The sequence below is a fragment of the Amia ocellicauda genome, chromosome 11, assembly GCF_036373705.1.
Source record: "Amia ocellicauda isolate fAmiCal2 chromosome 11, fAmiCal2.hap1, whole genome shotgun sequence".
Classification (NCBI taxonomy): domain Eukaryota; kingdom Metazoa; phylum Chordata; class Actinopteri; order Amiiformes; family Amiidae; genus Amia; species Amia ocellicauda.
This window is the reverse complement of record NC_089860.1, coordinates 19868552-19891046: the sequence shown is the minus strand read 5'-3', so window position 1 is coordinate 19891046 and position 22495 is coordinate 19868552. Positions and strand designations below refer to the sequence as shown.

Sequence of the window (22495 nt, the reverse complement as noted above, 5' to 3'; positions counted from 1 at the left end):
TTGTCTTTTTTTGTTTTTTTGCAGTGATGAATAACAATGAAGCATGACGTGTGTACATATTGATATGGTATATTTTGCAGTCAAATGTTTGGTTTTCATTTTTTACCCTTTGTAAAGAAACTTGTTTTTTATATAATATATGGAGCTTTTATATTGGACATTGTATGTTTTCAATTACCCGTGGATGTGTTACCAGTTCTAGGACAAAATGAGACATTTTAAATCCACAATAAGGATCTTGGAAGATGTACACACTGGGTGAAACAGTAATTCCCATTATTTTGATACAGCACATGAACTTTACATTGCTGCAAGTAAAGAAAAGTGCTGCTATATGGACTAACCAATAAGACGACACCTAACATTATTAACTGACTCATCAGTGTGTCTTCTATAGTGTGTTGCATGGAAATGCAATGGATCCATTGATGTTCACATGCTGTGGAACAGTTCCCTTTTTTATTTGTTCTGAAAGGATAAAGCAGCTTGGCTGAGACCCAAAATGAAGAGAACTTCTCAGCCTTAGAGAGACATGGATTGCTCTAGGTACTGAGCAAATTCTTGGAGGTCAACTAACTTGGAGGTGCGTCAACACCATGAACCAGGAGTGCCTGTGCAGCTTCTCAAGGGTGACATTGGACAGCAGGTCATGAATCCCAGGTCATAACACTTCATACTCTGGAAACCAATTTACCTGCCACAAGGGAGTCTGGAGGTGCTGCCATAACAGTCAAGGATTCGCCCTTGAAATCTGCAAAGATAGAAAGGGAACTTGAATTCTGGAACAAATTCTTTCATTGAGACACAGAAGCATTTTTTTCAGTGTTATTTCAGTGTGACATTCTGTGTCTTGTGTTTAAAACATTGTGAATGCAACCCTGGTTATCTGAGAGAGAGCATACTACCCAAAGGGGAAGGGCCTATGTCATTCACAGATCCCATGGTAATGACATAGGCCCCTTCGCCTTTTGGGTAGTCTCCTCGACTCAGAAGGTAATGCTGCGAAAATGGAACTAAACAGATATTCTATGTTTTTATTTTGTTGCTCTTTAATGAAACAAACCAGCTGGGTTGTGTACCACATTTTATTAGTTATGTCCCAGACTGGAACATCATATGTAATGTAATACAACTTATGTCTGCATGTATTGTGAAGGAATTATTTTCCATTTAAAAAAATAAATCTTTCCATTTAAACATCAAACATATTTAAAAAAAATAAAACAAAAATATTTACAAATGTGTTAGGGTTCTTAGTACTATCCTATGCTTTGGATATGCAGTATTAACTTTAATATCTTTGATATTAAAATGTATTACCTTGGCATTCCTTTGCATTACTATTTTTATTTAAATTTTTCAAGTTAAGAATTATACACACATCTGAAACTTGATGGATTTATTTATAACACAAAAACTACAAAAATCTTTTTTTGGGGGTTACATAAATTAGGAGATTAACTGTACATGGTAACTCCATGTGTTGAAGGAAACTTAATATTAAATTTAAACTTAAGCCTAACAAATCAAGGTTGATCAAATTTATCTGACTCCTCACTCATTTTTTTGTTCTTCACTCCTCATCTCCTGTCTCCATTTCACAGATGATCTTTGTAATATATGAGGTCTGTGATTATCTCATTAATAGGTTGGAGGTGAGGTACTGCCTCCTCTGAGTAATCATAATTTGGTAACGGCATTGGCAATTTGATTTTCTCGACTGATCCTTAGTTGCAGGACCCTTTAGTCAGTACAAAACTGTTGCAGCCAGATCCTCACTTCAAATTACATCGATAATTACAAAAAACTAAACTAAATAAAAGACAATTGCCTTCAAATTGTTTAAAAATTTTCACAAGTGGTTGTTCTAAAAATATGTTTAAATTACTATTGCATACTAGCTGCTGGAGCAAAAGGAAAGAGAGACCCCTTATATAAATACTGTATTTTATAATGTCAAATGGTGCCTGGTGTTTTCTTGGAATAATAGCTGCTTAAAGTTGTTTTTATGTTCTATATGATACTGTTTTTCAGTCAGTGACAACAACTTACAAAAGCAATGGGATATCCAAACTTTTTTCCCATTTCTAAAATTAAAATGTTTTGAATTTTTTGGTTTAATTTGGATATCTTTTTTATTTTAATTTGTAATTATTACATTATGTTCAGTAATATTGTATGAGAAACAGAAAAGGATGTCAGACCTGTATGCAGTGTTCTCATTGTTGGAGAAAGCTGGTCAAACTCTTGACATTGACTGTATTTCAACTTTAATTTGCTTGTTTACAAGATAATCCTCCTCAGGCCTGTGAAAATATCTTTGCATTTTCTTTTCCTGACGTGTAAAATATTTGTCTGGCTTTTCTAATTTTGTTAATTTTCAGCACTGTATGTTTTATTAGATTGACAGAATGATAGGCAAAATAACATCCAAACATCATTCAGAAGTTGTATAACAATTGTGGTGCAGACATCATACAGTACATATATGATACATATATACAAACATTTGTGCACACATCACATTGAATAGCCCAAACTGCCATAAGAGAACAAAGGACACAAATTATTATTTTACCTTTGCAGTATTACTTCTATGAAGCAGTGAATTTTGCAGTACAGCAAAATACTTTGATATCAGTACTGCATATTTTAGTTTAGACAATAATCAAAATGTTTAGGCAAAAACACAACACAAAGTCAAACTCGTTTTAAAGTAGTCTTTAAATGTTTAGTTTAACATTTAAAAAATTGAGAAATAACATAAAAATGTATATATTTTATGTAGATTTTCAGTGTCAATTTTCTGATAAGCAAGATTGAAAGCAATGAAGCAAGGAAATTACAGAAAAACTGTAGTCATTTTTATTATTATTGCTGTTATATTTTTTATTTAAATGTCATGGTTCTAAATGTATATACTATTGGAATTATGCAGGGGTGGGTTTTTGAGCAAAGGAATAGGGGCAGGGGAGTCTGCAGACGATTGTTGAAATATGCTCAGATGGAGGCACAATATCTGATCATGTTCCATGTAATTGTAAAAGGAGAGAGAGGGAGTGAGAAAAGAGAGAAAGCATTCCCCGGTACCCATGAACCAGTGAAATTGGAACATTTCTTGGGTGAACTTGCTGCTTCAATTGAAGGGTCATATCCTAAAACAGATTAGGGATATTTGGGAAAATATAATAGCAGTTAATAAGCTTTCCCCATTTACTACAATGCTTGTACAATTTTGTAATGTTTTTTTGTAATATATATTTTACATTGCAATTGAGAAAACAGGAGCTTTCAGCTTTTGATTACAGAGCAGCATGATCCTGACAGGACTTGATACATTCTAATAGCTTCTGCACATGTTTGATTTTTATTGAGTTATTTTTATCATATCGTAAATGTAAGATTCATTGTGGTAGAGATCTACAGTATTTACTTGGACACTTATTCCACATATTCTGACCAAGGAAGAGAACCATTTGTGTTTGGGACAATCACACAAGTGTTCATGCCCAGTTATCTGAAGTGCAACTACAATTTCTTATCTCCCATACACACTCCCTCTTTGAAGCTGTGTGCTTTATATCAGCATCATCAAGTCTTGATTATTTTTTTCCTTACATGGTGTGACAGTCTTTTATGAATAAGGTTTGCAGTGTGTTTGTAACATGAGCGATTAACTTGCATATCACCGTGTTGTTATTCTTGTTGGTTGTAAAAGAGATTTCAGCTATTTTTTTAACTTTCCTCTCTTGTTGTTTTTAAGCAAATTAGATGTTCTGATAAATTAAATATACACTATAATCCAATTAAATTTAATAAAACAATTGACGTGCGTATCTTTGTTTCACTGACATCTACTATCGGCAAAACATTGTGTGGTGTCCCCAACTCTTTATTCCAAAAAGCATGTTTATACAGTTTGGTTGCAAAGTCAGTGCCCCCAGAGAGCAAGGCCCCACCTGCCTGGCCTGGATCACAGATGCAGAGCCATGAAGAGCAGAAGGCTGATTTACTCTTTTTTGTATGGAAACAAGAAACACACGCATATATAAACACTTATATATACAGTACTGTGCAAAATATTTAGGCAGGTGTGAAGTAAGTAATGCTTTCAAAAATTGACATGTTAATAGATTATATTTATCAATTAACAAAATGCAAAATGAGTGAACAGAAGAAAAATCTACATCAAATCCATATTTGGTGTGACCACCCTTTGCCTTCAAAACAGCATCAGTTCTTCTAGGTACACTTGCACAAAGTCAGGGATTTTGTAGGCATATAGTCAGGTGTATGATTAAACAATTATACCAAACAAGTGCTAATGATCATCAATTCAATATGTAGGTTGAAACACAATCATCTCTCCTACACCCAGCACATCACCACGCTGACACGCACCGGCAGATTCTTCCTGAGCAACATACGCGTATCCGTCCCTTCCTCACCGACTACTCGACTCAGCTGCTCGTCCAGTCACTGGTCCTCTCCCGCCTGGATACTGCAACTCCCTCCTGGCCGGCCTGCCTGCATCTACTACCCGCCGCTCCAGCTCATCCAGAACTCTGCGGCTCGTCTGGTGTCTCTCTGACTCCGATTCGCACAGGCTACTCCACTGCTCCGCTCCCTCCACTGGGTCCCGATAGCGGCACGCATTCAGTTCAAGACATTGACCCTCACCTACCGCTGTCTCGACCACACTGCACCAAGCTACCTTCAGACACTCGTCTCTCCATACATCCCCTCCAGACCACTGCGCTCCTCCAGTGCCAGAAGACTAACTCTGCCTCCTCTTCACTCTCCTTCCTCCAGAGCCGCTCCTTCTCATCCCTGACCCCTAAGTGGTGGAAGGACCTGCCCACCGAAGTCAAGACAGCAGAGTCCTTGACCTCCTTCCGGCGCTTACTCAAGACACATCTTTTCCAGCAGTACTTGTCATATTAGTCCTTTTATCCCTGTGAGATAGCAGCATCTTTTTTAATGTTGCAGACACTCTTTTTAAGTTTGCAGGTGTTTTGTTTTAATTGTAAAGTCATCTTTTTTTTTAATTTGCATGTGTTTTGCACTTCAGGGCCACCGTATATATGGCCACTAGGAGGCATATTCTACAGAAGCTTCGGATTGTAGAAGAGCAAACGCAGCCATTAAATGTCTGTATCCTACCACAAGAGGGCGGCCATGCGCCCAAACATACTGAAAACTACAATACATTTACATTTACTGGGATGATCATAAAATGTTCTTACATAAGGTATATTCAGATATATTAAATAGCTACATTAGAGTGTATTGTAATATAGATTTAACAATAGAAATATATTGTATTGATATATGGAGAAAGACACATTTCCAGCGAGTTTCCGTAGTGTAGTGGTTATCACGTTCGCCTCACACGCGAAAGGTCCCCGGTTCGAAACCGGGCGGAAACATATTTTATCATTTTCAAATGTGCGTATTACATTGAATCAAACTACATATCATCTATAGCAGGCGTGGGCAACACTAGTCCTGGAGTGCCACATTCCTACAGGTCTTGTAGGCATCTCTCAATCATCAATACCTGGAACAAATGGTAATTGTGACCAATTAAGTGAAATAGTGAATTAATTAATGAATTAAGAGTTGTGAGGAACAAAAAATACAGTGCGTCTGTGGCCTGTATTAACATCAATAAATATCGTTACATAAAACACAACACGTACATGGGTACAGCTCTGATACTTCAAACAAGGCTTCCATGCGGGTTTCCGTAGTGTAGTGGTTATCACGTTCGCCTAACACGCGAAAGGTCCCCGGTTCGAGACCGGGCGGAAACAGTTATTTTATTATCTCACATTTTGGAAAAATGTATGATTACAAACGAGAGAACGACATCCGAGCAATCGTGCGTCTTCTGCTGCGAGCAGGTAATGGATTGTCAGGGATTGTGCGGGAAATCCGCGCTACATGCCCGTGTCCGGTGTAATGAAATCCTGCCACGCATCGTTAAAGCTTTTCGTCTGATAAATATCCTCCAGCATAACTTGTCCCTTGTTCAGTAAACTATACAGACACTTGATTGGCAGTTACTGCGCACCGAGTTTCCGTAGTGTAGTGGTTATCACGTTCGCCTCACACGCGAAAGGTCCCCGGTTCGAAACCGGGCGGAAACAATTTTGATCCCCCGCCTTTGTTCATAATATTGATTAGTGATGTGTTTGAAAATGTTACATTTCAAATTTAAAGGTCTTACTTTTTCACTGTGGCTTTCTTATCAAACATCCAAAACAATATGCTGGATTACAATTTGGCAGTTATGCCCCAATATATGGCATGATCACAATTACATTACATTAAGGTATTATGAAAAACAAATACTATTTATTTATTTTTAAATAATTTTCTTATTTTCCACGAAGTGGTATATATACGAAAAAACTTTCGAACCGCATTCACTCGTACTTGCAATACACACATTTGATATGACTGTATTATCAGGTTCCCAGAATGCAATACGTTCGCCTCAGCGCTTCTCTTTTAGTTCTGTTTCCGGGTCGACTCTTCCTCTTTCCCTGTGCCTGTATGTGAGAGGAACAGGGCGGCTAAAGCCTCCGATCTCAATCCGACTCCATCCTCCCTGAAAGGCACCGTGTATCTTCGCCAAAATGACCGAGCAGATGACTGTAAGGGGGACCCTTAAGGGGCATAATGGTTGGGTCACCCAGATTGCCACAACCCCGCAATTTCCTGACATGATTCTCTCTGCATCTAGAGGTAACCGGGCCGCCGCCATCATTGCCCCGTCTATTCTGGGAGCCTACGTGTTACAGTGTCTACTTTGTGTGAAACGTTGTGAAAATTCCTACTCTGCTTCTATTGTGTCTAAAATAAACCATGTTTTATATATTAATAAAGAGGGTTATTTCGTTATTGGGAGTGCAATATTCAAGCTTGACACTCAGTGACTTAAAGAAACTATAAACGTCATTAAAACTGGCTAGACACGTGCATTTTATAATCTGATTGTACCGAGTTGTAACGTTTTCTCTGAAATTATATTGAGCGAAGTTTAATTGTCTCCCAGCGGCAACGCCTGTACAAAATGTAACCAATTTAACAATTCCGTTTTACACTAATTGTGGCCAGGCTGTGTGTATTGGAGTGGTCTCCATTGACATGGATTTCCAAGATGTTGTCTGAGGAGGATGCGTGACAGTGACGCATGGGAGTTTTAAAATTGTGTTTAAGTAGATTGGTCAATAAAAATAATGTAGAACATTAAATCAGTTAACTTATACAAAGCGTTATTAGTAAATGATTAAAATAGCATTTTTGTACAAAGGGAAATTAAATTCTGGCAACCTAAAAAGCATAGGCCTTTGCAGACACTCTGCTAATGTAGATTGAGCAGACTTGGAAGTTCAGTGTGCGTTAAACTTTATTCAAAGTCCCCTACTACTGGGATTGTTTCGTTATGATGATCAGGGTATTTTACAGTTGATTAAACTATATAGGCTACTACTTGTACATGTATAATTTACCTATAAGGTGAGAGGACCACATTAGGATGCATGAATGGGGTGTGTAAGATGTAGGAATGGGTCAGTCCTGAAGCCGGTTCAAGTTGGTCCAGGTGTTCAGTGTGTCATTGTTTTCCCCCACAGTATCTGAACCTGTTTGTTTTCTTCTAACCTCCAGATAAGACCATCATCATGTGGAAACTCACACGTGATGAAACCAACTATGGCATCCCCCAGCGAGCCCTGCGTGGTCACTCGCACTTTGTCAGTGATGTGGTCATCTCCTCTGACGGACAGTTCGCCCTGTCTGGGTCCTGGGATGGCACCCTGCGCCTTTGGGACCTGACAACGTAAGTGAGCCGGGAGAGCAAGTCTCCGAAAGACTAGAATCCCTCCATTTAGGATTTATAATCATTCTGTGTTGAGCAAGTAGATTCTTACGGCATCGACAACCTTTGTTACATTTCTTTAAATCATAATTCAACCTACAATAGTCTCTGGTTTGTTTATTCAACCTAGACTGCTTTAAATTTGCAGCCTTCTTGAAGTGTGCTTTTCCTGGCAGTACAGCAAGTAAAGTTTGCTTGAAATTAATGTATTTGTATTTTGCTCCTACAGAGGCACAACAACCCGTCGCTTTGTTGGTCACACCAAGGATGTTCTGAGTGTTGCCTTCTCTGCAGACAACCGTCAGATTGTGTCTGGTTCTCGTGACAAGACCATCAAGCTGTGGAACACCCTTGGAGTCTGCAAGTACACGATCCAGGTAAAGGAGAATTGCCACATGATTGATTGAATCTCGTGTTAAAAGGTTAGGTTTATTTCAGATATTGTATGAAGGGAGAAATTCCCAGTTCTAGTTGCCTTACAATTATTTTAAAGCAACTCCACTCATGCTCCATCCACTCTGAAACTGAATGACTTTTTAAATGCATGTAACAGAAGTTTAAGCATGTCTTCATCCCAATGATTAAACAAACCACAGTTTTGTTGTCTGAACTGTCAGGTTTTGATGACAAGTCCTGCAATTATGAAGGGATGTGTAATGACTATAAATGGCTTAAGTCTGGGTTAGTGATTCATTTTATTTTAACTTACAATTTTGCACCATTTAGTTGTATCCACCTGATATAATAATGCTGAAAGGAGATAATGCACACATTGGAGTGAGTCTTAATTACCTGGCTTTGAAATAGGTCTTGACTTTTCTAAATGGTGAAATCTCTCTGTTACAGGATGAAAGCCACACCGAATGGGTTTCCTGTGTGCGCTTCTCTCCCAACAGCAGCAACCCCATCATTGTGTCCTGCGGCTGGGACAAGATGGTTAAGGTACACATCTCTCTCTTCTCTCCAGGTAGTAGGGATTCGTTGATGCTTTGTCCCAGTGATTACACAAGACACAATTTGATTGTCTGAACTGTGAGGTTTTGATGACAAGTCCTGCAATTATGATGGGATGCGACTTTATATTAGGATGGTGCATTTGACTATAGCTTGGTCTGTATGGACAGTGAGTTGCTTGTGATCGTTTGACATAGCTGGTGTGTGTTTATATTAATAGGTGTGGAACCTGGCTAACTGCAAGCTGAAGACCAACCACATTGGACACACCGGATTCCTGAACACCGTCACTGTCTCCCCCGATGGCTCCCTGTGTGCCTCTGGAGGGAAGGTATGCTGAGATCGGTCTGTTGTTGAAGTCAAAATCAAGCAGGGTAGTTTGTCATAGGCAGTTTGAGGGAAAACAAAATCAACATTCAGTGCTTATTAAAAAAAACGAATCCTTGCATGATTGTTCCACCTTTAACTTATTTAACAATTCCACTGTTTAAAATTCAACATATTTGCAGAAATAAGTCAACTGGAAGCATTTCTAAGCTGTGATGAAACTTCAAATGCCATCTGTCACACAGTGATGATAAAGAGGCTGTTTCTGAGCACAATGCTTTTGTATAACTTGTACAAAAGTTATATTGGGTATAAATAAGTTACTTTAATGTATGCATCAACCCAATACCTTAAATTGTATTTATAAAGTAGTCTGGTATGTGGTCAGTGGAGTTAAGTAGAGGTGTTCAGTTTAAAATGGGACTGATGCGCTTTGCTGTGCAGTGCCAAACACGTGTGCCTTTCATCCTCACCATTGCTCTTGCATCCTCTCCTCTGCAGGACGGCCAGGCAATGCTGTGGGACCTGAACGAGGGCAAGCATCTTTACACCCTGGATGGCGGAGACACCATCAGTGCTCTGTGCTTCAGCCCCAACAGATACTGGCTGTGTGCTGCCACTGGCCCCAGCATCAAGATCTGGGTAAGCGTCGGTGGGAATCTTGCAGTTCTGGGCATTAATGCCAGTTATCCGCTCTTGGAGCCGCTGTCAACAGGAAAACGTGTTCTCCCATTAGAATAGCGCACTAAAATGGAAATGAGCATTAAGTTATGCTGATTGTTAGTCTAGTACAAATGTTAAATGATTCAATATTGAAGTTCTAATATTCAGCATCAGGTTTTTAGCATTAGCAGTACTTTGTCTACATTGTACTGTCTAGGAAACACAAAGTGGCAGTGATGAAACTTACAAATGCCATCTGTAATTCTATGATGATAAAGAGGCTGTTTCTGAGCAAACTTCTGTGTTTTTCTGCTCAATGAAGATTGAGTGTGGAGTGCAGTTATTTGGTCATTACAACAAATGACAATAGTTTATTAACTATTGTCTGCCTTCAGTTATCTGTCAACAATCTTAAATCAATATAATTGGAGTAAAAAGCTAAAAGAGTGGTTTGTGGATTATAAACTCCTTGTTGTGCTAGCTCTTATTGAGTTATACCCTCACTAAGATTCAAATGTGCCCTTTTTTTCCAGGACCTGGAAGGCAAGATCATTGTGGATGAGCTGAGACAAGAGGTGATCAGCACCAGCAGCAAGGCCGAGCCCCCCCAGTGTACCTCCCTGGCCTGGTCTGCTGATGGACAGGTACTCTTCCCACATTGTTGTCATTAGTCACATATGTGGTATTACAATATTTCCAGGGTCAGGTATCTTGGAACTAGATCACAGGTGTTGGCAGCTGCCATACCACTTGCATTGATTGATTCATACTAAAATTATCGCCTTACTCTTCTATAATCAGTTTGGCATTTATTTTAAAATGTTGAGCTAAGAGTACCAGATACAATAGTGTGCATTTCCTGACATTGAAGTATCTGGTTTTGTATATGAAATATGCATAATTAGTTGCCCGAGTACCCCCTATGATTTTAACCTTTCACGATACTACTGAATTTTACTGGTGACAAGTCCTGCAAATATGAGGGGGTGGTAATAGACCTTTGAACTCATTTTATAATGTCTAATCAGATGCTCTTACAGGGTGAATTTTGAACTCCAGTAATCAGATGGTGTGTATGCAGGAAATTACTGTATATGGTTTTAAATGCTTTATTTGTATCTTCCAGACTTTGTTTGCTGGCTACACTGACAACCTGATCAGAGTGTGGCAGGTGACCATCGGAACCCGATAAATGTTTTCTAAGAAAATGAAGAGAACTGAAAATCCCGTCAGCCTTGAAATAAAAAATAAATAACCGGAAAAAAAAAGATCTGGTGTTTTTGTTCTTAATTTTTCTCTGTTTACCCATCTGGCAGCTGATCCACTTCTCTAATACTGGATTTGTTTTGTACTGCTGGAAGAAGTGCCTAGGAAAAAAAGGCACTTTTTTGGTTGCTAAATGATATTGAAATTAAACTGCTGTCTGAAAAGTTCATGCGTCTGTATTACATATATATAATCTCAACCTGGGGGCATAGGAACAACACAGTTCACTTGGGAGAAAGGTGTAGAACTACATTTTCAAAACCTTTTGATCTCCCATCTCTATTATAAACATGTATATACAACATGTACATATTTTCTAAGTCACCCTGGATAAGGGTGTCTGCAAAGAAATAATTTTCAGTGACTTGAGAAGTCATCCTCAGTTATTTGTAGCAAGTGTTATGTGAAATATAATTCTAACAATATATAAACTCCATAGTTATGATGGTTATCTATTTAAAGTATTTATCTTTTGGAGTTCGTTGGCAAGGTTTTGTTTTCCAAAATAGGTGTTGCCCAAAGGTTGTAATATCTGAAGTAGAAATGTCCAGTTTTGCCAAAATGGTCTGTATATTTTTGAAGAAATACACCATACATTTCTAAATGTTTTCTGTGCAGTAGATACAAAATACAGCTCTTTACAGTGTAATATCTCGTGGATGGCTGGGGGAGTGTGGCATTTCTCCTGCACAGTGGTTGGTCCTGGTGTATCTTCCTGAGCATTTGTTTAGTAGTGGTTGATCTCTGGTGACAGTGCATCAAAATCAGAGGGAGGTTTGTTTTCAGTTTTCCTAAACTTAATACAATTCTTAATAAAAATACTGGAAACATGTTGAATTAGAGTGCCTTGTCCCTAAATCACATTCTAATCTAATTAAACAGGCATACAACTTTAAAATGTAAAGCAGTCTGTATGACCTACAAGTTGGAAAAAAATGTGTTGCTATTATACACTGATCAGCCATAACATTATGACCACCTGCCTAATATTGTACAGGTCCCCCTTTTGCCGCCAAAACAGCCCTGACCCGTCGAGGCATGGACTGCACTAGACCTCTGAAGGTGTGCTGTGGGATCTGGCACCAAGACGTCAGCAGCAGATCCTTTAAGTCCTGTAAGTTGCGAGGTGGGGCCTCCATGGATCGGACTTGTTTGTCCAGCACATCCCACAGATGCTGGATTGGATTGAGATCTGGGGAATTTGGAGGCCAAGTCAACACCTTGAACTTGTGATTCATCAGACCAGGCCACCTTCTTCCAATGCTCTGTGGTCCAGTTCTGATGCTCATGTGCAACATTAAACATTGCCCAAAACATCACACTGCCTCCACCAGCTTGCCTTCTTCCCATAGTGCATCCTGGTGCCATGTGTTCTCCAGGTAAGCGATGCACACGCACCCGGCCATCCACGTGATGTAAATGAAAACGTGATTCATCTGGCCAGGCCACCTTCTTCCATTGCTCCGTGGTCCAGTTCTGATGCTCACGTGCCCATTGTAGGCACTTTCGGCAGTGGACAGGGGTCAGCATGGGCACCCTGACTGGTCTGTGGCTATGCAGCCCCATACGCAACAAACTGCGATGCACTGTGTGTTCTGACACCTTTCCATCAGAACCAGCATTACCTTTTTCAGCAATTTGAGCTACAGTAGCTCGTCTGTTGGATCGGACCACACGGGCCAGCCATTCGCTCCCAATGTGCATCAATGAGCCTTGGCCGCCCATGACCCTGTCGCCGGTTCACCGCTTTTCCTTCCTTGGACCACTTTTGATAGGTACTGACCACTACAGACCGGGAACACCCCACAAGAGCAACAATTTTGGAGATGCTCTGACCCAGTCGTCTAGCCATCACAATGTGGCCCTTGTCAAAGTCGCTCAGATCCTTATGCCCATTTTTCCTGACTCTAACACATCAACTTTGAGGACAAAATGTTCACTTGCTGCCTATTATATCCCACCCACTGACAGGTGCCATGATAACGAGATGATCAGTGTTATTCACTTCACCTGTCAGTGGTCATAATGTTATGGCTGATCGGTGTAGATCCTAGGATGCTGTCATGTGACTTGTGGAAAGTGTCATTCATTGTTAATAAGCCTTCACATCTGTGAGCTGGATTAAAGAAAGATATTGGAAGTAGAAACATTACAGTTCTGTACTATTGGCATCTCCGGAAAATGTATACGAAGTTGTGAACTACTACAAGGCATTACCAAGTAGAAAGGCTAGTTTTCACAGTGCAGATTGCGACCACTGCGACTGCTGACCGATGCTGGAAGGTTAGGTGCAATTGTTTGTGATCGACACACCTGAAATTGCAGATCAGTTTACCACTTAATAAGAGTATCTCTGCTATTATCAACTAACATCTAGATATCTCCGCGATTTCCATGTTTTCTAGTAGTAGCATTTAGACAAGGTTTTAATTAAATAAACTCACATTCATAATACTGGAACAGCGCAGTGTAAGGTCGATCCTGGGAGGATTTAAACGCGTTCTGCGGTGTGAGGATTTTGACCTGAAACTCTTTCCGTACAGACTGTTTCCAAGCAACCAGGTCGCCTCCAAGGCAACTGGAAATGCGCTGTGGAGCCGCGGACTGAGGTGAGGCGCTCACTGTCTTACGATTTAATTAGTATTCTGCATATTTCATAATTACTTGCATTGAAGTATAATGAAGGATACTCATTGTAGTTCATTTTGTTGTACGCAAGTAAATGTTTGGTACACTGAAGTGAGTTAACTTGTATCACGTGAATTGCCAAACGCGTGGATGAGAAACTGTAACAGTGATGCATAGGTTAAATAATACCGACAATTCGGGCCGTATTTTCCGGGTGAACATGGTGCCTGTGTTCATTTTTGGTAGAGCAAAAGCCTGGGTACCTGTTGTCTGGGAGAGACATGGAAAAGGAGATGCCGCAGCTGCAGATGCCCCCCCCTCGGGTGTACGTGGAAAGGACTCTGGCGTTGATTAAACCAGATGTCATTCACAAAGCAGACGAAATTGAAGACATTATTCTACGAGCCGGCTTCAGTATTTTGCAGGTCTTTAACGTCTTGTTCCCAGATTTAATGTGTGACTTGTGAGCAGATCTCAAAAAGAAGCCAGTTACCTGTTTTCATAGATCCTGTGATTAAAATAGCAACACTTTTAAACGCTCAACATTGTATTCTACAACGCACCCTTTCATTTTATACACCATTTCTCCATTACACTATTTCCATTACACTTAAACTAAAATCTCTTAAAAACCTCCTTAATTGTATCTATATCATGCACTTCCCATAATCATTTTGTAAAAATGTGTTACTGTCATACTGCATTAATGTAATTGTAATATCATGGGATAATACAGTATTATTTTTATACATGGAAATTGAAGAGGACATCATTAAGGTACATTTGCTTGTATCACTGTACATGTTATTTTACTTTTGCAGAAAAGAAAGTTACACCTCAGCCCTGAACAATGTAGTGACTTTTATGCAGACCAATATGGCAAACTGTTTTTCCCAAGTTTAACTGCCTTCATGAGTTCTGGTCCGATCATTGCCTTGGTCCTGGCCAGAGAGCAGGCCATTGCTCATTGGAAAAGTCTCATTGGACCTGCAAATAGCACGAAAGCTAGAGAAACGCACCCAGAGAGGTAAGAAGCTAATAATGATAACAATAATAGCCTCAATGGTGGTGTTGTTTTGGTTACATTGCTACAAATGAAGTTCACAAATTTAATATGTATTTCTTCTTTTAATGGTTTAGTTTAAGAGCCATCTATGGGACATCTGACCTAAGGAATGCAGTCCATGGCAGTGAAAGCTTTTCAACAGCAGAGAGAGAAATACAGTTCATGTTCCCTGGATGTAAGCTGGCTTTTGTTAAAGTACAATTGTTTGCAATATGGATAGGCTAGATCTCAAATTATACTAAAAGATCAAATCTGTTCTTCCACTGACTTACCTAGAAAGTGCTTAAAAACTAAATCAATTACAAAATGTTGTTTGCTAGTGTAAAATTAGAATTATTCCAAAACTGATTTCTCTTTTTCTTCTTCTTCTTTTCTAGCAATTATTGAGCCTATCCCATTGGGAAGTGCAGCCAAGGATTACCTTAGCAGATTTATAAACCCCACACTGCTAGCAGGGCTGACTGAACTCTGCAAAAGAAAGCCAGAAGATCCATTTGTAAGTTGAAATGTACAGTACAAACCATGTTCATAGGTAGAAACATTTCTGTTTGTTTCTGGATTGTAATTAAACAGTTATATAAGTAGACTATGTAATATTGAATTGGTACACTTCTCAAATTCTTTCTTTTTTATGTTTGACTTAAACAGTATATTTGTAGACTATACCCAGTGATTTGGTTAGACTTTACAAAATAATGTATCTATGGCAAATATTGCTGTAGTACAATTTAAATGACAACAATTAAAGTGTATACACAATGTATTGTTGTACACCCTGTATTTTGTAGATTGCAAACCTAGTACTACTACTTTAACTCCATAAATTACTGACACTATTAAATGTATATAATATAAAGACACTGGAAGCAAAGTTATTCTACATGCTTGTTCTATGTATTAATGTTTCTTCTTATTTTCATGTTTTTACTCAAAAGACCTGGCTAGCTGATTGGCTGATAGACAATAACCCCAATAAGCCTAAAGTGCAACATGGAGTAGTGACTGAAGAGATTGAGTAAAGGAAGAGTTACACACCAATGGGGTATAATCTGATGTTAATGAAATGTCATGTTAGATTTTATTTTTGTATAAAGTTACTAAATACTAATACTCTTCTTTGTTTGCTACATTTAATGAACATGAAGGTTTGTCGGTAGGTTTACTTTGATAGTAGTGTTCTGTTTTGTACATTTATTTAATATATCATTATTGATGAGTGATTAAAAGTGAAAATATGCAGTAAATACCTGCAATGCATATACATTACAACAAATCATATTCAAACCCTTGTATAAAAACAGAAGCATATACATTTGTTGGCTCTTCTGTTTGGGAGAAGTTACACCGATGTTGAGAAGGGTGTGTATTTCTATGTGGAGAATTGTGTGACTGTATTGAACGTGAAAACCGTGTAAACTGGGGAATTAATGTTTTTTTTGTTTGTTTCTTTTTTGATTTGCTTGATTTCTAAGCAGTGAATGAGAGTTAATTCTAACAGATGCTCAAGAACACTCTAATTGTGCTTCAGTATTTATTGGGAATCTGTAGAATGTCCTGTAATGCATGGTTTAATAGTTGAAAAACATAAAATAAAAGCTAACCATATATCTCTTTATGTATATTAGCAATGTAGCAGAATCATGGTAGTGATGTGTCACATGTGCCTACCCATACATCTCTGGACTAAATGGAGAGGAACTTCTTGTTCTAATAAAGTTCTTACTGTAGACATAGCATTTTCATTTTTGTATTATATTAATGCTGACCTTTTTTCTAGCAACACTTGTATAATTGGCTTAATATATATAATACTATTGTGCTCTTTGATAATACATTATTTCAATTGGCATTATAAAAGAGACATGTTCTTAGCCAGTCATTCAAGTATTATGAAACTGCTTATAAATCCAAATATCAATCCTGTAGAAGTGCCTTCTTTGGTTATATAGGTATCCTGTATCCCAAGGGAACACACAGCAGGCTCTGTGTTTCTGTTGTAGTTCCCTCCCTTTCAGGGGTGCAATTTCACGAGATTCACACGAACCAGTCAGAATATTAACATATGTTGATTGAATGTTATTTATGTATTTGTTTTATATGAAGTATGCTTTTCAATATTGTGTGTGTGTGTGCATTTGAAACTCTAAAGGAACTTTTGGCTAGTGCTTTGTTTCATATGTAGTGAATGATGATCACACCGCGAACCTTCTCAATAAGTTGAAAAATGATATAGCATATTATTATTATTATTATTATTATTATTATTATGATATCACCTAATTATGGCCCACTGTCTAAGTGGGTGTAACATACATGATCAGTGACCTCACAGAATCACCTCTGTGCACGAAATATAATTTAACCATCGTAAATATAAGCTTATTGTATAAAAAGAAAAAAAAATCTAAACATTTCTTACTGTCAGTATGCAGGTCATCTTCAGAATTACATTTCATAAGATGTAGATAATGGTGCTGTTGTGACTATCCACATTATTAATTATGTAATTACATGAAAATATGAAAGTATCTCACTCTACTCTGTTATATAGTATTTAAGTGCTTGATTGGGGAAATGTATTTTAAAAATTATACTACTAAAAAACTACTTTACACTATGGAAGTTCAGATCCATTCTGTTTATACCTATACTACATTTAGTAGTATATTTTTTAAAATGCTTCTCAGATACTGGGAGACTGAATATCAGAATGGATTGTCCTGTATATTATAGGGTACAGTATTTTGCAAGGGAAATTGATCAGTTTGATTTCTTCAGAGGCTCTCTCACAGTGTATCAAAAATTCAGATTTCCACTGCCTAGAGATATTTGTATTTTCAACAATACCAGTGAAGGTGTTGCGTGCACCTTGACGTGTTCATGCATTCTGTCTTTACATGGTGGTGAGGAGCTGGTTGACCTCGCATATCCCCCTTTTTTTCTCTAAAACTTTGTACATGTGCTCAGTGTATTAACTTCTTCTATATACCATGCTAATACTGAGCTTCTATATGTGATTAACATTTTATTTAAAATAACTATAATACAGCATGGTATATAAAGCAAATACTATTTTAACTTACTTGATGCCAGCAAAATGCCAGTGCCTTTACTCAGGTCATTTTTTAAAGCATGCAAATTACCTTTATTGTTGTGATCATTATTCAAAAATGGGATGTCATTTTGAAATTGATCCCTTAATTGTTTCACGCATATTGCTTGCTTTAAATATAACGATGTAAAGATGCATAGATATAGTCTAGGTATGTGTGTGTGAATCATACATACATATACTATTTATTAAAATATCGAGAACATCTGCTGCAAATAAAGAAATACATACATCTACCGGCAATTGTGTGAACTCCTCCCCGCGTTTTTAAGTATTATAGTATTATGCAACGATTCCAGCTGCACACAAGGTAGATGCGCAAGCTTAGTCTGATTTGAAACTCAAGTTTACATTGCTTACACGGGCTGTTGCCAGAGGTTAGACTCGGAAGTGCAATAATTCGGGTTTACTACTGACCCGAAATACATATTTATTTACATGACTTCTGTCGAGGATTTGTCCTACGGTCATATGTTCATACTTGATAGATACTGACCGTAACGATAGCGTTTCAAAGCTACGCATTTACACTTGAAACAACAACCCCGTGGGCGGAAAGGGTGTGGTGGGCGGGCCTTCGTTGCGCTTTGGGCGAATAGGAGGCAGCAATCATTATGATGGACAGCTCTGCAGGCCGAATCGGGTTCTTCTTTATTGAAAGGGCCCTCTTATCCGGTGCTATAAAGCCTGCCACGAGTTGGCATTGTGAGGGAGAGTCCATCTTGAAGAACAGTCTCTGTCTCCGATTGTTTGAGCAGTAAGCGGGTTTTCGTGACTGTGTTGTTTAGAACAAGCCGGTGGTTTACAAATTAGCCGATGTATAGCTGTAAAAATCTACGATTGATACTATTTTGGTAGTATTTCCGGGTTTACTTGGTTGTAGATGCGTTTAAGTCGCAATAATGTAGGTACGGCAAAATGCGGCCTATTATGTAAGAAGCGGCACTGGGAAGTAGTTACATTGTTCATGTTGAGAGTGGGGGGGACGTTACACCTTCAAATATACGGCCTTTATATTTTCTTGCAAACGTTTACATAGTTTCAACTTAATGCGGTTTTGATCTGACCGTTCACTGGGATGGATGCATTAAGCCATGTGTACTACCGAAGTAAAATGGTTGGTGGATGTGCGTACGTATTGTTCGTGTTGTGTAAGGTCCAGAAGTGCGCCCAGCTGCTCTAGCTCAGGAGGAAGTGGTACTGTAAGTCTTCAGTCTCGTTTTAAAAATAAATATCGTTTTACAGATAAAAAGGATCACGCCACCATGTCTGACACCGAGCAGCAGTTCATGGAGACCTCCGAAAACGGCCATGAGGGCGAGGAGGACCTCAATGGAGCCGAGACGTCAGAGCAGACTGCAGCCGCTGCCGAGTCGGCGGCGGAGGGCGATTCCCAGAATGGTGCATCGGAAGGCGGGCAAATCAATGCCAGTAAAAGCGAGGAGGATGCAGGGTAAGTGTATATTTAAGGCCGTGTGCTTAATTTTCCCGAAAGGGCTCTATAGGGGATACGGATTATGTGGCCGTATGCCTAAAGGTTAACGGTGGAAAGCTCCTTTGTTCTTGCAGTCTTTGTTGGCGCCATGTGCTGTAGGATGGGGGATGGGCTGAATACTTGCATTATATTTGCCGGGTGCTTTTGCGCCTTTACGCTGCGTCTTATCTTGGTCTGTCGTAGTACAGAATAATGCCAATTTAACCCAGTATTTTAGATTGTGTGGCGGCTGGATAACAATGGTTTCGTTGCTAGGCCTGCATTGCCGGTATTTAGCGGGTCTTTTGACTCGGTCGATACTTTCGACGTAGATGGCTTATTTGAATATTACAGTTGTGCTGTTTGTATGATGCTTATTGGACGTTTCGTTAACTTTTATATTACATTTCTTAGGAAAATGTTTGTCGGTGGACTCAGTTGGGACACCAGCAAAAAAGATCTAAAGGACTATTTCTCCAAGTTTGGTGAAGTAACCGACTGTACCATCAAGATGGATCCCAACACGGGGAGATCAAGGGGGTTTGGATTTATCCTCTTCAAGGAAGCAGCAAGTGTGGAAAAAGTGAGTGTTGGTGCTCTTTATTGTAAATTGTGCTTTGGGATACTGGTAGTGTTTGGTACGGGGTACTTAAGTTGGAATTGAGCTTAAATTTGACTAAACCTTGGTTGTGTCTCCAGGTTCTGGAACAGAAGGAACACAGGCTAGATGGGCGGCAGATTGACCCAAAGAAAGCCATGGCTATGAAAAAAGAGCCAGTTAAGAAAATCTTTGTTGGTGGTCTGAATCCAGAGACAACAGAAGAAAAGATCAGGGAATACTTTGGAACCTTTGGAGAGGTTGGTAACTTTTAAAACTGATTCTGGGTATTAATTATAAGCTGGTTTTGAGTTCATTGGTATGCTACAGCCTTCATAAATTGAGACCTCCATTTCAGATTGAATCCATTGAGCTTCCAATGGACCCAAAGACCAACAAAAGGAGGGGCTTTGTCTTCATCACATTCAAGGAAGAGTCTCCTGTTAAAAAAGTCCTTGAAAAGAAGTACCATAACGTCAGTGGAAGCAAGGTAACAAACGGAAAGGATGGCCTTGTATGTATATTTTCATTTTTTCTTTTATATAAGAGCACATTTTGTAAACATTTGGTATGTGGGGGGGGTGTAGTATAAATGATTGAAGCATGCCTAATTTTGCAATGTACTTCTGTATAGTTTGATTTGTATAGCTTAAAGTGGAATGTTTGTAGTTTTGAAGTTGCTGTAAATTTGTACAAACTGCTGTAGACTTGTGCTGAAGCAGCCCTGAATTGGGCTTTGCCTGCACTTTCTGGAAGTGCATTGTAACAGAACTGTTCACATGGGGTAATGTGGACTGACCACATTCCTTTGGTGGGTTGCAGTGTGAAATAAAAATCGCCCAGCCCAAGGAGGTGTATCAGCAGCAGCAGTTTGGTGGCCGTGGAGGTGGTTTTGGAGGAAGAGGCCGGGGAGGCCGTGGTGGTAAGTGGATATACATTTAAATTTTAAACGTATAGTGTTTTGTAATGTTGCCATGCACATCTAAATCAGTGTAGAGACCTAACTTTGTTTTTGTTTTTCCAGGCCAGAACCAGAACTGGAACCAGGGCTACAATAACTACTGGAATCAGGGCTATGGCAACCAGGGTTATGGCTATGGCGGACAGCAGGGCTATGGCTATGGCGGCTATGGCAACTATGACTACACCGGATACTATGGCTATGGGCAGGGGGGTTACGATTACAGTAAGTATTAGCCAGTGAGTTGTGTATTTCAAGTTGTTTAACTTGTCTTTGCACAGTAGCACTCAGCCCCTTTCTCTTTCATTCTCCAGACCAGGGCAATACAAGCTATGGGAAAACTCCAAGACGTGGAGGCCACCAGAGTAGCTACAAGCCATACTGATCACATGTAGTGCAGGTATGCATTTTAGCATGATGTATGGTGGTATGATGACGTAGTTGTAGTGATGCGCTGTTAACACTCTAAAGTGCCAAATTCACATGCGATCTGTCAATCTGGATCATGTAATCTGTGGGGGAGCTTTAGGACTGGATTTATTTTAAATGGATTTGTGCCACACTATCAAAAGATCTAGAACTGTGGCACCCCAGTCCAGTTATTTGTAGGGGGATAGTGAAAACCTAAGAGCCACACCAACCTCGAAGCAAATTTGGATGCTCGACAACATATCAAAAGATGCATCTCTATAAACACTACTTGATCAATAAGGGTTGAGAAGGTGGTTGACCATGCTAATTAATTGGGTTTTTATTCTGGGGGATATGTGCTTGTAGTTTCAGTTTAGAAGCTCCTTAATCTTGTTAGATCTATGCCCTGTTCCACTAACTTGACTTTGAAAGGGCTCATTGTAACACTATCAAATAGCTATATCAATCCTTCCAATCTTGACACATGCTTATTACACTTGCTATCCTTTTTCATGCCAGTCCTTTGCATGTAGGCAGTTTTGCAACATGTTCTCTTTTCCTTTTTCAAGGACTAAAATAATTCAAGATCCAGAGTCCCCTTCATGCTGCTGCAGTAAATATGGGGCCTGACTTTCCTTTGGAGTGGGCAGATTTAAAGACTCATGCTCCATTTGTACAGAACAAGTGAGGAATTGGGGAAGCAAATGTCACTTTTCCACTTTTTATTTTATATTGTTTTGTGTCCATATACATTTCCAGAAATGGAAGTGTTATTTTTACTGTACTTTTTGGTACCTTTTTTGAATCTAATGTATTGTATGGTTGTATTTTACATGTCTACTGGATTTACCACAATGAGATCAAAGCTATCAGAGCTTTTGAAATAAACAATTTTGAGTAATTTTTGGTGTTTCTAGATTTACTTTTACTGTTTAAATTTGTGCTGAGTGTCTTGATGCAAGTTGCATGGCTACTGAACAGGGGGAGGGGTGGGTAAGATTAAAAGGGATTAATGAAAGATTCTCATTGTAAGCTTGTCTAGTGAATGTGTAGCAGTTGGCTAGTAGAAAAGGACAACCAGCATTTCTAAATCTTTTGGGCTTTTAAGGAGTTTTACAAAGTTGTCTGCAATTAAGTGGCTTTGATA

General features: G+C 39.0%; 4 protein-coding genes and 3 non-coding genes across 9 annotated transcripts in view; all 7 read left to right on the top strand.

Moving 5' to 3' along the window:
- col23a1b (collagen type XXIII alpha 1 chain b) overlaps positions 1–3824 on the top strand; it is a 170140-nt gene extending 166316 nt beyond the window's left edge. The window contains exon 32 of the mRNA XM_066716293.1: positions 25–3824. Within this exon, the coding sequence (XP_066572390.1) occupies positions 25–27 (3 nt within the window). The 3' untranslated portion in view covers positions 28–3824. The remainder of the gene's footprint in view (positions 1–24) is intronic.
- Positions 3825–5356: 1532 nt separating this feature from the next.
- Positions 5357–5429, top strand: trnav-cac (transfer RNA valine (anticodon CAC)). Its single transcript has one exon. It is a non-coding gene; the product is annotated as a tRNA-Val (tRNA).
- A 314-nt stretch (positions 5430–5743) lies between these two features.
- Positions 5744–5816, top strand: trnav-aac (transfer RNA valine (anticodon AAC)). The gene has a single exon. It is a non-coding gene; the product is annotated as a tRNA-Val (tRNA).
- A 263-nt stretch (positions 5817–6079) lies between these two features.
- On the top strand, positions 6080–6152 carry trnav-cac (transfer RNA valine (anticodon CAC)). Its single transcript has one exon. It is a non-coding gene; the product is annotated as a tRNA-Val (tRNA).
- A 374-nt stretch (positions 6153–6526) lies between these two features.
- On the top strand, positions 6527–11100 carry rack1 (receptor for activated C kinase 1). Its single transcript, XM_066716835.1, has 8 exons — positions 6527–6753; positions 7678–7849; positions 8118–8265; positions 8735–8830; positions 9063–9173; positions 9671–9811; positions 10366–10476; positions 10959–11100. The coding sequence occupies exons 1-8, from the start codon at positions 6645–6647 to the stop codon at positions 11022–11024; spliced, it is 954 nt and encodes a 317-aa protein (XP_066572932.1). The 5' UTR covers positions 6527–6644; the 3' UTR covers positions 11025–11100.
- A 2531-nt stretch (positions 11101–13631) lies between these two features.
- nme5 (NME/NM23 family member 5) lies at positions 13632–16525 on the top strand. The gene is made up of 6 exons (XM_066716834.1): positions 13632–13707; positions 13973–14151; positions 14548–14753; positions 14867–14967; positions 15170–15288; positions 15728–16525. Exons 2-6 carry the CDS (start codon positions 14008–14010, stop codon positions 15809–15811), a joined length of 654 nt encoding a protein of 217 aa, XP_066572931.1. The 5' UTR covers positions 13632–13707; positions 13973–14007; the 3' UTR covers positions 15812–16525.
- Positions 16526–18557: 2032 nt separating this feature from the next.
- Positions 18558–22249, top strand: hnrnpaba (heterogeneous nuclear ribonucleoprotein A/Ba). Of its 3 annotated transcripts, none has more exons than XM_066716832.1 (9): positions 18558–18661; positions 19150–19357; positions 19793–19961; positions 20078–20236; positions 20335–20466; positions 20799–20898; positions 21001–21162; positions 21252–21337; positions 21918–22249. In XM_066716832.1, the coding sequence occupies exons 2-8, from the start codon at positions 19170–19172 to the stop codon at positions 21320–21322; spliced, it is 981 nt and encodes a 326-aa protein (XP_066572929.1). In that variant the 5' UTR covers positions 18558–18661; positions 19150–19169; the 3' UTR covers positions 21323–21337; positions 21918–22249. The 3 variants fall into 3 exon arrangements, with proteins under 3 accessions (XP_066572929.1, XP_066572928.1, XP_066572930.1); XM_066716831.1 differs by having other exon boundaries at positions 20335–20490; XM_066716833.1 differs by lacking the exon at positions 21252–21337 and having other exon boundaries at positions 20335–20490.
- The last annotated feature ends 246 nt before the right edge of the window (positions 22250–22495 follow it).